This window comes from Amblyomma mixtum, chromosome 10 (genome assembly GCF_055824585.1).
Source record: "Amblyomma mixtum isolate Tamu chromosome 10, ASM5582458v1, whole genome shotgun sequence".
Lineage (NCBI taxonomy): Eukaryota > Metazoa > Arthropoda > Arachnida > Ixodida > Ixodidae > Amblyomma > Amblyomma mixtum.
Genome location: NC_143021.1, coordinates 28,567,970 through 28,581,223, shown reverse-complemented (window position 1 = coordinate 28,581,223; position 13,254 = coordinate 28,567,970). Strand labels below are relative to the sequence as shown.

The following is a 13,254-nucleotide window of genomic DNA, read 5'->3' as shown; positions in this document are numbered from 1 at the left end:
AACACGCGCGGAGTGACACCCCTTCCTTTAATTTCCGGTGAGGACAACTTCCATACCTTTCATTAAATTCCTGTGTGGACTACTTCCATACCTTTCACAGTGTTGCACCTTTTATATGCAACATAGTATAGCGACAGACAACTCTACGCCCTTTCTTCATGAAAATGGGGCAGAGCTCGTAGATGCTGCTTCAACTGGCAGATTTGTGTCATAAAGCGGAAGTTATAACCCATTTCATGAATTCATATGCTTACAGCTCCTTCAAGAGAAAGTCATCTCGAAAAAATTTAATCACACAGGGTTGCGGCGTCGTACCGTCTACAAGCAGGAAACTGAACTGCAACAGAAGGATCTCATTCCGGCCGGCGGCATCGACAGAAAACGCAGGAGGAAAAATAAATATTGATAAACTCTTTCGTTCTTCCGAACGACGAGAATCGGCTTGCCACACAGCTGTCCAGCGCATCTGCCAGTCAGAACTGGCTGCTAACCAGCCTCGTATGAAACAGCGCAAGGCCACAATTGCTTTCGCCATCAGACATGCATCTCATTGCACGCCGCTGGCTTGGCTACGCAAGTATTACCGCTGCGGTTATTCTCGGCATTGTGTTGTGGGTGCCGCTCGCTCATAGTCAATGGCTGCGAGAAGCCTTTTTTGTCCGTCTCTACTCCCTCATCATGCACGTTATGGCTGACGACTTGGTCCCGGTTCGCAAACAGGTGATCTCGTACATGGACGACATGAAATCGTGCGACGACTGCCTTCACAAGGAAGGACAGCTTAGGGTGCTGGAGATCGGCGCTGGGTACGGGGCCAACTTGCCTTATATCCGGAGGAAGATCAAATATTCGAACGTTGACCCGAACAAGGAGTTCGACACCTTGCACATGCAGGAGGTGGCGAAGTGCAAAAATGTAAGTTATATTATCAAGCTGCCATTGCCTGCGGTCTGTGCCTGTCATAATAGACTGTCTAGGGGACTCCCTGCTCGTTATAGTGGTGGTCAACGGTTCTAGATAGCGCATAGAAGCGAATATAGCAGGCGCGAATAACCATTTTGCCGTTTAGAAACAGGCGAAGCAGGCATTAATGTGCTGCAGAGATGATTCACAATTTGATTTCTGTAGGCCGCTGTGACCAAGAAAAATGAGAAAACATTGTCGGTCTTCTCACAACGGGAGTCAGACTCCTACACAGATGGATGAATAGGAAAAACGAGTAACTTTTGAAAATGTTCTATGAAACCTGAATAGAAAATGTGTGACTGGCGTCAAAGTCCGATCAATAGGTATTATGTTGCAAGCTTCAACCACCCACCCCAACGTAAAATGCTTTTGTGGTCTGAGGCTCCATAATAGGCACAAAATGTGCTTGCTCAATTTCGCTCTGTCTTATTTCCATCGCTTAACCTAACTCAACCAGCACTTGGATGTAATAAGTCCCTCGTATCGCAATTGTGGCTCCCTGCTAATAATCATCGGAACACCGCAGTTGTACAGAGCACACTTGTGCAGGGCTGGGAAATCTTTTACGCTTCCAGGCAACGCTCCTGCTCGAAGTTTTATTTCAGGCGGTAGTTGCACTATTTTGAGCGAATACAGAACTATTCATAAAATAATTTGGCGAACCTTTGGTGAACCGGGGGGGGGGGGGGGGGCGATTAAAAGTGGATCAGTGAATATTTTGCTGTTTTCATAAACAAGCAATTTCGCCATTTAAAGCACACTGCCCTTCGACTAAAGAAAATGGTTTCACAACATCCTATTCAGAGATACAGTATAGCTGGACTCTTTCATAGCGTAAAAAACAATCACTCATACGGTTCTGCAGTTCTCATTAATGCCGACCAATGCGGCCATCAGCCCACTCAAAAGAACGTCTGGAGCTCTTGAGGAGAAAACTTCGCCACCTCCCGGTTGCATATGGCGGCCTAATGCCAGTGGTAGGGCATAAAGTTGCTTCTTTACAGGCATATTCACGACCGATTTTCTCAGAAGGTTCTAGACATAGGCCGTTCGAGTTTGTATAAATTTTTTCATCGATTGGTTACCTTCTAAACTAACTAGGATTGGTGTTCGTGTCTAACTTCAAGCTTGTGCGTTTTTTATGGACTAAATAACTTTATCGCCATTAATAACAATATTTTTCAAGAAAAATGAATACTTCATAGATATATACATTACACTATAAACTTTTTTGAATATAGAGCTTGGCAACATAAATATCCTACCGGCCACTGTTTTCCCAGTATATGGTCAAATGTAAAACAAAATACATATTTTGAGATACTTCATGATAGAGAGACCAAAATCAAAAAACTTTTGCTTGGTCGATAGTAAATCGAAAATGAAATGCACTGCCAGAAAGGCTTAACGTATTCCAGGACGGCTCATACATACTGGTTGCCGCACACGAGTCTTGGAGCGCTTTCCTCATTAGCCACTTTTACTTTCTTTGCTTCTCGGCACGAGCAACAGCGCGCCGTTTTTCTTGTTGCGGTGACTAAAGGAAGAACACAAAAAGAGTCTCACGTCCCTGCTCTCCGGCTCGAGCTGAGCAACAATCACCGCCACGTGCAGACAGAGGAAACCTTGAAACAAGAGACGCGCATGCAAAGGCCGCGTCCGCCGAAACACCCACGCCGGTCTCAAGGCAATATACCCCGGTGCCCTCCCATCGCGCCGACTTTACATGTCTTTTTTTTATGCATGGTGACACGCGCGAGCAAAGCTGGGACGTGCTAAAGAGGCAACGATGCCAGAATGCGCTGCACAGAACGCTGGGATATTCGCCGCGGCCGGACTCCCACCAGGCCAAATCAGAGCTGGTTACTGAAACCACTAATCAGAGCTGGTTACTGAGGGAAGGGGGGGGGGGGCACTCTATTTAGCAAGAGAATTCGAGGCCCGCAGGCCTCCTGGGACTCCGTAGAACCCCACTCATGGTCTAGACGTTCATGTGGTGTTGGTCCATGGCGTATGCGGCCCGGCTGATGGCGCTCTTCTGCCTGGCCAGGTCCGCTGCCCGCAATGAGGTTTCCCAGTCCTCCCTGGTTCGGAGAGGAACCAGCCCGGCGAGGTAGGGGACGCCCGGCATGATAGGAAGATGTGGGTAAGGGTGGTCTTGGGCTGTGTGAACAGGATGCATATGGGGAGGTACCGGCATAAATTGAGAAAGATTGCCTGCAGTAGGCAGTCTTCGCGTCTTCAGGCGACGCCAGATTGAGTGTTATCTGGTAGTTAGGGGTGGATGGGTGGCGGCTATATTGGGCGCTCAGCGTGCGAGTTTGCGGTGGGTTCAGCAAACGAGTGCATACGCTCCTTCGAGAAATCACACACGAGGTCCGCCTGCGCCCGGTTCCTACACCCTCGGGCGAAGGAGTCAGCGGCCTCGTTGCCGGGATGTCCCGAGTGAACAGGCACCCAGATGAGCTCTGCGCGTCGGGAGAGGGTGGGGGGAGAGGGGTAGGAAATGTGCAGCAGGCATTTGCAGGGGGCTGAACCCTGACCCTGGTAAAATTTCGAGTGACGGTCTTTGAGTCACTGATAATGTACGGGTTCATGCCCGTACTAATTGTGCAGCGCTGCCGCGCGCGCCTTTCTGCGACCTTGGTCACGGTGCGGGTGCATGTTCCTAGGTAATGGTTTGGCATGTATTGAAGTGTGAATATCGGTTGGAAGTGTTCTTAGTGATGAATCGTTGGCCGGGATAGTGATGCCTAGCTGTCTGAGTATGTCTAGTCCGGCAGCTGTAGCGGCTAGTCATTAAACTCTGCTTGTAAGTGGGCCTTGCGAAGTTTTTGCAGGGTGTTATGTAATTCCAGTTCGAGCACTTTGGCTATTCTAGTCTGTTTTGATAATTTAAGTGCTGCATTTGTTGCTTCCCGAAATACACAGTCTATTTTCTGGACCTCACGGGTTGTTAGCCTGAGGTATGGCGTAGCAAAAAGAATCCGGTTTAGAGTATAGGCGTGCAGTATGCGATGGGTGACCGCCTCCGTCTGCCCAAGTGCGCGTTCAGTCACTCTTTTTATGAGTTGCTTGGTGGCTGCGACGGCCTTTTCAGTAGCATAATTGTCTCTCCGTTTTTTTCCATCGTGTTATAGGTAAAATTCTTGAATGCGGATGGTATAGACCTGGGGTACCTGTCTGCGCTGAATTCGGGTTTCTATGGAGGTTTGGTATTTCCATTGCTTAGAAGGTATGACAAGTAATTCTGAATTTTCTCACGAGCACGCTAGTTCGATTCTTGAGTGGAGTTTAGTAATGGTGTCTGCTGCCGCTTATAGCGTGTCCTCGATTTGACCGTCTCATCCGTATGTTGTCCGGAGTGTGATGTCATCGGCGTATAAAATATGACCAAGATGGGGGATTTTCTGTAATTCTGTAGCTAAGGGTTTAAGTGTGATGTTGAACACAAGAGAGGAAAGAACGGAGAATTGCGGTGTGCCCACATGGGTAGGTGTGTAGGGTGAGGTGTGGAGATTATCGATGCTACTGGCCGCGCTGATGCAGGGCGTCACAGGACCTGTATTCTGCTATTCGCGGTTACGTAAAGAGGGCAACTCACGCGCCACTGTCGCCTCGCTTATCAAGTAACGCGGCAGCAAAACATGGAGTGATTAGTCAATAAATCATCTGATTGGTTTTGGCAAGGACGACGTCCAGGGTCAATTGACATGGGGGTCCGAACGTTGCTGCTGTGGGAATATACTACTCCTGATAGGTGCAAGGAAGGTGTCGTCATAAATAAATAAAGAAACAAATAAATAAATAAATACATAAATTAGTGCGGACAGACAAACAGAAATATAAATATCATTGTCCTACCTTACAGACACATATTAGTCTGGGCAGTAAAAAAATGATTAATATTTCCGAGCACGCAAAGGGTGACAGGCAAATAAAAAGGGTGAGGTGGGACTCTAAGACGATTTAAAAAAATGATTGCCGATTTGAGTAGTCATGCCAAATGCGAATCAAGTGCGCGAGCACTTCGGTTTTCCTTGCAGGTCCAGTGTTTAAATCCAATGTTCATTGATTACTGTAGTTCGAATATCGATAGAAGCGTTTTCTGGCGTGCTAGTTGGTGACTGAAGTTCACCAATCGGATAGCAATAATAGGTTAATGTCTATATATGAGCTAGTGGTCATTCTCTCCATTTGTAGATACTAGGGAGACTTCCTACCACTCCTGGCGCAGTGGCGCAGCGGTCAAGCGATGCGCCACTGCCCTGCAATGGCCTGTGTTGCCATCCGTGGGACTAGGGTTGCTTGCGTTGAGCCGCAACCCAGGTTGCTCTTCCCGAGCTACTTCTCATGATTAAATGGGCTGCAGCCTGACACGGTGGGCAGGTATCTGAGTATAATGTATACATGCCCACCACCCTGTGGGTAGATGAGCAGCATGCCACAAAACCTGCTCAAACCAACACACAACGACTAAATGCGGGAAATGGCCACTGCACACGCTAGCGTGCTAAAATAAAACACCCCGGCCTTTGCAGCTGGATATAACGGGATTAAGCCAGTAAGATGCTAAATGAAGCGGGATTGCTCTAACAAAGAATTTTACTTTGTAGAAATACAGGAATTCTTCCCCTGGAACGGGTCAGCACCTCGTCGTATATATTGTGATTTATACAGGCTTTAGGCGGCAAGAATACATGAAATGAATACATAATGGCTAATAAGAATATAAAGAAGGGATTGCAATATAAGCGTACATAACGAGAATAATTGCATAAATAAATATGTGTGATATATATGATACATATCATATATATCAATATATCATATAATGTATATCATATATTTATTTATGTGATACCAGCGATGGCCCTGGGGAAGAGCATCCGCCTCGCATTCGGGTGGTGCTGGGTTCGATCTCCAATGCCGCCGGGTATCCATCTGTTTTTCTAATGGGTACAAGGTTTCCCCCGGCCTGGTGCTTGGCTCGTCTACGGTGAAATGCTTGGGAAAAGGGTCTTGACCACAAGTTGGGCTTCTACCGCGCGAGGAGGATTCAGGGGGGCTTGACGGCGGTACTTATCTCTGACCCGTCAAGGCAACTGTGGATTGAGGCAACTGAGTACCAACTCGCCCAGGCTTTCATTCTTCTGCAGTATATGATACACTACATAGGCATAGATTATATACACATTTCTGGAAGGTTTCTGTATTAGCATATTTCCCTAAGGTAAAGATGACGTTCAAAAGAATATATAATGAGTAAAGAATTCCGTGTCGGAGTTCTTGCGCCCAGACTTGTAAACTACGCTGACGTTAAATTCTTGAAGCCTATGCTCCATCGCGCGAGGTGGCCGGAAGCGTCTTTCAGACTGTCAAGCCAGCGCAACGCGTGATGATCTGTGACAACTACAAAAATTCGAGGAACTTTAGCGGCGAAAGTGCTGAAAGGCGAAAGCCTGAGTGCTGCATTCTGCTACGTGATTATTCACTGCACATTTTGTTGGTGCATTAATTAACTGTCAATTAATAACGCTTAAGCTTCGCCTTTAGGAGTGGAATGCGACAGCGTGTTGTAGCGCTGCCACGGAGTCCAAGGAACGCCACCACCCGTTCGGCGCGATGCGTTGCCCTTTGAACACAACGCTTTTTGAGGAAAGGAAATGGGGCTGTAATTCTCTGTCATCTCAATGGACACCTGAGCCGCACCGTACAGGAAGGGAGGAAGTGTGAGTGAAAGAAGAAAGAGGGGCCGTAATGAAGAAAATGAAAATTGTATTTGAGGAAAGGAAATTACGCATTAACTGTCTCACATATCTCAGTAGACACTAGTCGGCTGAGTAAGGCGGAGGAGCGAACTCTGCGGCGCCTGCAGACAGGAACCCTTCTCTGTCCTGCAATAGCAAAACACTTCGATCCGAACACAGATGGGCGCTGCCCGCACTGTGGAGAGATCTGCGATATCTTACACATGGTGTGGGCATGTACTCAGAATCCTGACCTTCCCCCCTCCCCCACCCCCACCCGAGAGGCATGGGAGACTGCCCTCCTCAACTGCTCCACACTGGAGTCCCAAAGGGCTCTGGTCAAGCGGGCGCGAGACGGGGCCTCGTCATGCGGTGTCCCGGACTAAGGATACCGACCATGCAGCAGGGTTATTTATTTTTATTTTTTTTTAACCCTCAAGCTCTCTTTGATTAAAGTTTTTCACCACCACCACCACTAGTCGAAAATTGTATTTGAGGAAAGGAAGTTGCGCAGTAACTGTCTCACATATTTCGGTGGACACCCGTCAAAATTCGCGCGCGGTGACGTCACGACAATTTGGACCAATCTGAAACGCGGACAATTACGCCTTGCTCGTCGGTAAATTGGTTTCTGAGGAAAGGAAATGTATCTGTCTCTCATATCTCAGTGGACACCTAAACCTCACCTTAACGGCAAGGGAGGAAGATGGGAGTGAACGAAGACACCGTGTTCACTAGACGCACCTTTGTTCATTCCAAACCATCGTACTGGCATGGCGGAGTGGTAGCGTGTTCGACTCCCACTCCGGAGACCGGGGTTCGATTCCCAAGCTCGGCAAATTTCTTATTTGGTTTTATTTATTTATCTAGTCGGACTAGAAAGGTTAATTATACTAATTGGTTAAGTAAGCAGTCAACTAAACTCAAACTTACTTGGAGCATCACTATACAACCCCTTTAATTGGTTGCTTGGTTAGTAGCCAAAGTACAATTGGCCCCGATTGAAATTCGCGCACTGTGACGTGACGACCGTTTCGACCAACTGAAAAGCGTGACATTTCTGTCGACAACTCGTGCTTACAACGATGAGGCATTAAAGGCTTCCGCCTTAAAAAGCCTGCCGTACAAGCTAGGTCGGGACTTCTATGCAGCACAGACTACTGTCTGTGCTATCCCTAGCAATAAGACCGAACTCGTCACTAGTGTGTAATGGTGTGTTTGAATTATTAACCACTGATAGATTACTGAGTAGCATGATTGAGGCCTTAGTTGGGAAAGTGACCATTGAAAGATATATCGTTTCACACATTCAACCTTGTTCCCTCCTGGCTTCCAGGTGAACTTGGAGCATTCCATCTGCGGTCATGGCGAAGACATGCGCGGTCTTCCGGACGACCACTTCGATGCAGTTCTCATGACATTCGTGCTGTGCTCCGCCGATGACGGCCGCCTGCTTCTCCAGGAGGTCAAGAGAGTTCTGGCCAAGGTGAGTCTCTCCCACTCTCGATAAAGAGTGCGCCGGTTTCTTGTCACCTCTGAAGCTTGGCACCCGCCTTTGTCCCTCAGTCTCTCTGTCATGGGGATTTCACAGGCCATGGGTGCGAGTACTGCGTTATAGGCACGTGAATAACTCCGATATTAAACTTGTGAAGATAGATCTGAATTTGCCGTATGTAGCTCTAAAACAAGAAATAACTCGTTCACATGAGATGTTTTTATTGATATATTCGTGAAAACTGATGTGAAAAAATTGTTTAACGAAAATAAGTTGCAATAAGTTAGAAAACTGGCACTGGGTGGCAGATCTTATTAGTATAACAACACCTAAGTGTAACGTAATTGATTTCAATAGGCGGCATGTGCATCAGGGGATGGCAGAAAGTCAGGTGACGGGATGTAATCACGAAGTTTATGCAGATAACGCGGCCGTAGCTGGCACAGGGTACGGTTTATTGGAGGGATATAAAATGGTCACTTGTCCTGCAGTTGGTGTAGTTAGGCATTAAACTAATAATTGATCAGCAAAAATTAAAAGTACTGTTCATGCGGGTTAGCACCTATTAAAGCGCGCCATTTTATTGTAATGCCCTAATACACAGAAAACTGTCGGTCATGGGTGAGATAGCGCGCAGTGGTCGCTACCTGGTGAAGGAAAAAAATGTTTCCGGCACATTCGTCCCCGAAAAAAACATCACCCCAAAAGGAGTCCTCAGGTGAAATGTCACCAATAGAATGACCTTTTAGGGTTCCTATTTGGATAACGTTGCTCTGTTTAGTGGACTGTTCTTTGACTATGACAACTGATGTAAGCATGAAGTATCTTGAAGTACCAGACCACACTACGGTGAATTAGTGCAGGTCATTCCCCGAAAAGCGAAACAGCAAAGCGCTTCCTCCGGTATCTTCGCTGGAGGCTCCAACAACCTAGAGACACAGTTGGCCTCAGCCACTCTGTTTACGCTGCCTTAATTTTTTTGTGAACACCCCACAGTTGCACGGGGATGGTGGTGTGAATGTGCAGGCTAGATTAGAATTAAAGTGGCCTGTTATACGCCTGAGCCACTGTTTTAAATGATTGTGGCTGTACCTCTATTTCATACCGCCAGTGTTCTCTAAAATTTTTAAGAGTGCTAGTAACACTGACCACTGATCCGTTCGGGACGTCTCGGGGTATTAGATGACAGTCATTACGTTTGTCACAGCATCAGCGTCGGCGATGAACGCGAGGAATATTTTCGTTGTTTACTCACTTCCAAGCCGATGGGTGCAATCGCTGTGGCATACAATGTTGCTGGGTTGTTGGCCCTGTGTCCATCAGCAGTGGCCGAGTGGACGCTTCACATTACAAGGGGATGAGGGGGAAGTATTCGCAGAATGTTTTCATGTTCCAGCTCTCTTTGCCCGCCTGTAGTAACCGGAAACATGTCACGAACCAAAGCAGTCTAGTCATTCTTTGGAAGCTTCTGGTATTAGTCTCTTGGGGAACAGTCCACAATTAAAGCACTACCTCGGATATTAGCATAGAACCAGTGCAGACAAATATCCAGTTCAGATCGCACTGCATATCCGTACTACATGTAATGAAAGTGTCGTGTCCGGTCGCTGTGTTGAATGCAGCGAAAGACGCACACGGTACTTTAAGACTTTGTTTATTTAAAGCTGATGAGGGTGCGACCAGCGTCGACCGAGGCAGGAGCCGAACTGGCCGCCCGAAGAAAGGAGGGAGTGGAGAAGCGTCCACGGCAGGGAGTGGCTTCCCAGAACAGGAGGAGGGTGCGGGGGCGCACCGTGGGGGCGCATCCGGCGACAGCGTGCGACGAGGGGCAAGCGGTCGTTAGGAGGAGGATGCGAGTGGTCGTTAGGAGGAGGATTGAGTGGTCGTTAGGAGGAGGATGCGAACTGTCGTTAGGAGGAGGACGCGGGGGCGCACACACACAAAAGCAATAAGGGGACACAACACTTCCTTCCCCCTTAGAAAGTTGCCTGGTATCGTGCAGGGGGTCGGCGCTCACGCGTGGAGGCGCGCTGGCTTTGTGCGCTCGGGGGAGAAACACTTGTAGGCTGGCTGTTGTTCGCTGTGTCTCCTGGGTCTGTCCTGGGCGAAGTCTCTTCTTCCGGGAAGAGGTGCCAGGCTATGTGGGAAAATGGTGCACGTGTTCTCTCCGCTGGCGGACAGCTCTCAGACGGCGTCGTAAATCTACGCAGCTGGTTGAGATGTCGGCGTGCTACTGTGCCATGTATGTTGACGAGCCAAGAGCGCAGGCCTATGCGTCTGACAATTGTAGCTTCCTCCCAGCGTGGCTTTTTCAGAAACTGTCGGGCGAGGACGCGCTGCCCCTCATTAAGCGTGCCGCAGCGCGGAATTGCTTTTTCTTTCCGGAACGTCTCTGCCTTTGGCTCGGGGAGGATGGCTGTGAGCTGGGTTCGCATTTCACGCTCGAACATCATTTTCGAGGGGGTCTCGCCTGTTGTGCTCTGAACCGTCGTGTGCTGCTTGAAGAGAAAGCGCGCAAGGCGGCGCTGCAGCGAGCCTGTCTGATCTCTTTCAAGGGCGCGTTTTAGCTCGGCTACGTAGCGCTCGGCTTGTCCGTTTGTCGCTGGGTGGTAGGGGGCCGATGTAACTGATGAGATCCCGTTGTCGCGATAAAACTTGAGGATCTCCGCAGACACAAACGGTGTTCCGTTGTCCGACACTACCTTGCGCGGCAGGCCGAACGTTGCAAATAGTGATCGGAGGTTGTCAATGACTGCTGCCGAAGTCGTCTGTCCCATTTGCCTTATCTCAAGCCACTTTGTGTAGGCATCTACGACCACAAGGAAGGTGCAGCCCTCAATTGGTCCTGCAAAATCAATGTGCAGTGTGTGCCATGGTGTGTCTGGCTTTTCCCATTCTGGGACAGGAGCTTTCGGCGGGGCGCTCCGGCTGCTCTGGCAAGGCTTGCATTCTCGCACCACTGTTTCGATGTCGTTGTCAATGCCAGGCCACCACATGTAGCTTCTGGCACACTTTTTCATTGCAACGATGCCCCGATGTCCGGCGTGGATGAGAGACATAGCTTGTGCGCGTAGTTCTCTCGGCATCACAACTCGGGACCCAAATATGATGCAGCCGCGATGGGTGCTCAACTCTGTAGCTCGCCTGCGGTAAGCGTCGAAGTTGTCCCCTTTGAGTTTATGCACGTTGCCTTGTTGAACAGCTGTGTAAACTAGCCGGAGAGCTGCGCACTTCTGCGTAGATGCTGCAACTGTGCCTGCTGTAAGCGGAGGTTCTGGCAGTGCTTCGAACATCAGAACGTCTCCTGGTGGAAATGGTTCGTCAACAGTTGCGTCTAGTGGCAGACGGCTTAGCGCATCGGCGTTTTGATGTTTACTCCCATTGCGGTAGACCAGAGCGTAGTCGTACGCTGAGAGTTTGATGCACCAACGTGTCATTCGCGGAGACAAAGTTGGTGGCATAGGCCTTTGTGGTCCCAGAATGCCCAATAGCGGTCGGTGATCGGTTATAAAGGTCACCTTCCGGCCGGCAATGTACTGGTGAAAATGTGTCGCCGCGTAGACGATGGCTAGCCCTTCTTTGTCAAGTTGCGCGTAGTTGCGTTCTGCTTGCGACAACGTACGTGAGGCGAAGGCGATGGGAGCTTCCCTTCCTTGCTCGTCAGTTTGCGATAGAACCGCGCCGACTCCGTACGGTGATGCGTCGCAAGCCAAAAGCAGAGGCTTCCTTTCGTCGTAGTGGCGGAGGACTGTACATCTTTGAATCAGGTCTTTCAGGGCATCGAATGACTGCTGATGGCGTGGCGACCATGTCCATGTCACATCTTTCCGAAGGAGTTGGTATAAGTCGTTGGCCACGGTAGCTCTTTGTTCCAAGAACCGGTCGTAGAACGTCAAGAGTCCGAGAAAAGCCTGTAGCTCCTGCTTGTTTGTTGGAGCTCGTGCTTCTGTGATCGCTCGCACTTTGTCCTCGGTAGGGAGAATGCCTTCCGCATCAATTCGGTGTCCCAGAAATTGCACCTCTGGCACCGCAAAACAGCACTTCGATTTGCTTATGCACAAATTAGCGTTTGCTAGCCTTTCGAGAACGAGCTCTAGGCGCACTGCATGCTCTTCAGTGGAAGTGCCACTGATGATGACATCGTCAAGGTAGACACAAACTCCTGGGATGCCCTGAAGCACTGTCTCCATGAATTTTTGAAATATGGCCGGGGCTGCAGCTACGCCAAAAGGCAGTCGCTTGACTTTGTACAAGCCTTTCAGTGTGTTAATTGCCAATAATTCAGCAGTTGACTCGCTCACCTTCAGCTGCTGATACGCCTGGGTGAGGTCTAATGTGCTGAAGACTCTTGCGCCACGTAGTACACTGAATACTTCTTCAGGTGTCGGTAGCGGGTAAGAGGACGCTTTAGACGCAAGATTGACGGTGCTCCGGTAGTCTCCGCAGAGGCGTATGGTTCCGTTCTTCTTGCGAACTACGACAAGTGGTGTGGCCCATTTTGAATGCTGCGTCGGCTCGATGACACCTTGCTGCTCCAGTTTGTCCAACTCTTTTTCAACTGAATCTCGGAGAGCAAACGGCACCGGCCTGGCCTTCAGAAATTTGGGTTGCGCGTTGTCCAACAACTCCAGTGTGACCGGGGGCCCTTCGTTTCCTGGAATCTCTTCCGAGAATACTCTTTCGTATTTCTCTTGCAGTTGCTCAACCATGTTCTGGCTCGGCGTCTGGTGTATGCCGCATATCATCACGCCTAGTGGAGAAAACCAATTTCTCCCTAGAAGGCTTGATCCTGTGCCCTTCACAACAAGCAGAGGTAGCGTATGGGTCTGGCCGTTGTAGTTAACCTGCACGTTGGCAGAGCCCAATAGTGGCAGATTCTGTCCTGACCACGTTCGCAGGTGCGTGTCGTCTTGTTGCAGGGCGGGTGCGTCAGATGGCCATGAAGTTCGGAACGTGTCCTCACTGATCAGAGTACAGGCTGCGCCGGAGTCCACCTCGAACTTAATCAGCTGGTGATGTACGCTTACTTCTGTAAAAATCTTC

General features: G+C 49.1%; 1 protein-coding gene across 1 annotated transcript in view; it reads left to right on the top strand.

The window, feature by feature from the left end:
• Positions 1-540: 540 nt before the first annotated feature.
• Positions 541-13,254, top strand: part of LOC149325464 (thiol S-methyltransferase TMT1B-like) — a 35,872-nt gene continuing 23,158 nt past the window's right edge. The window contains exons 1-2 of the mRNA XM_089564295.1: positions 541-915; positions 8,053-8,202. Of these exons, the coding sequence (XP_089420421.1) occupies positions 541-915; positions 8,053-8,202 (525 nt within the window). The remainder of the gene's footprint in view (positions 916-8,052; positions 8,203-13,254) is intronic.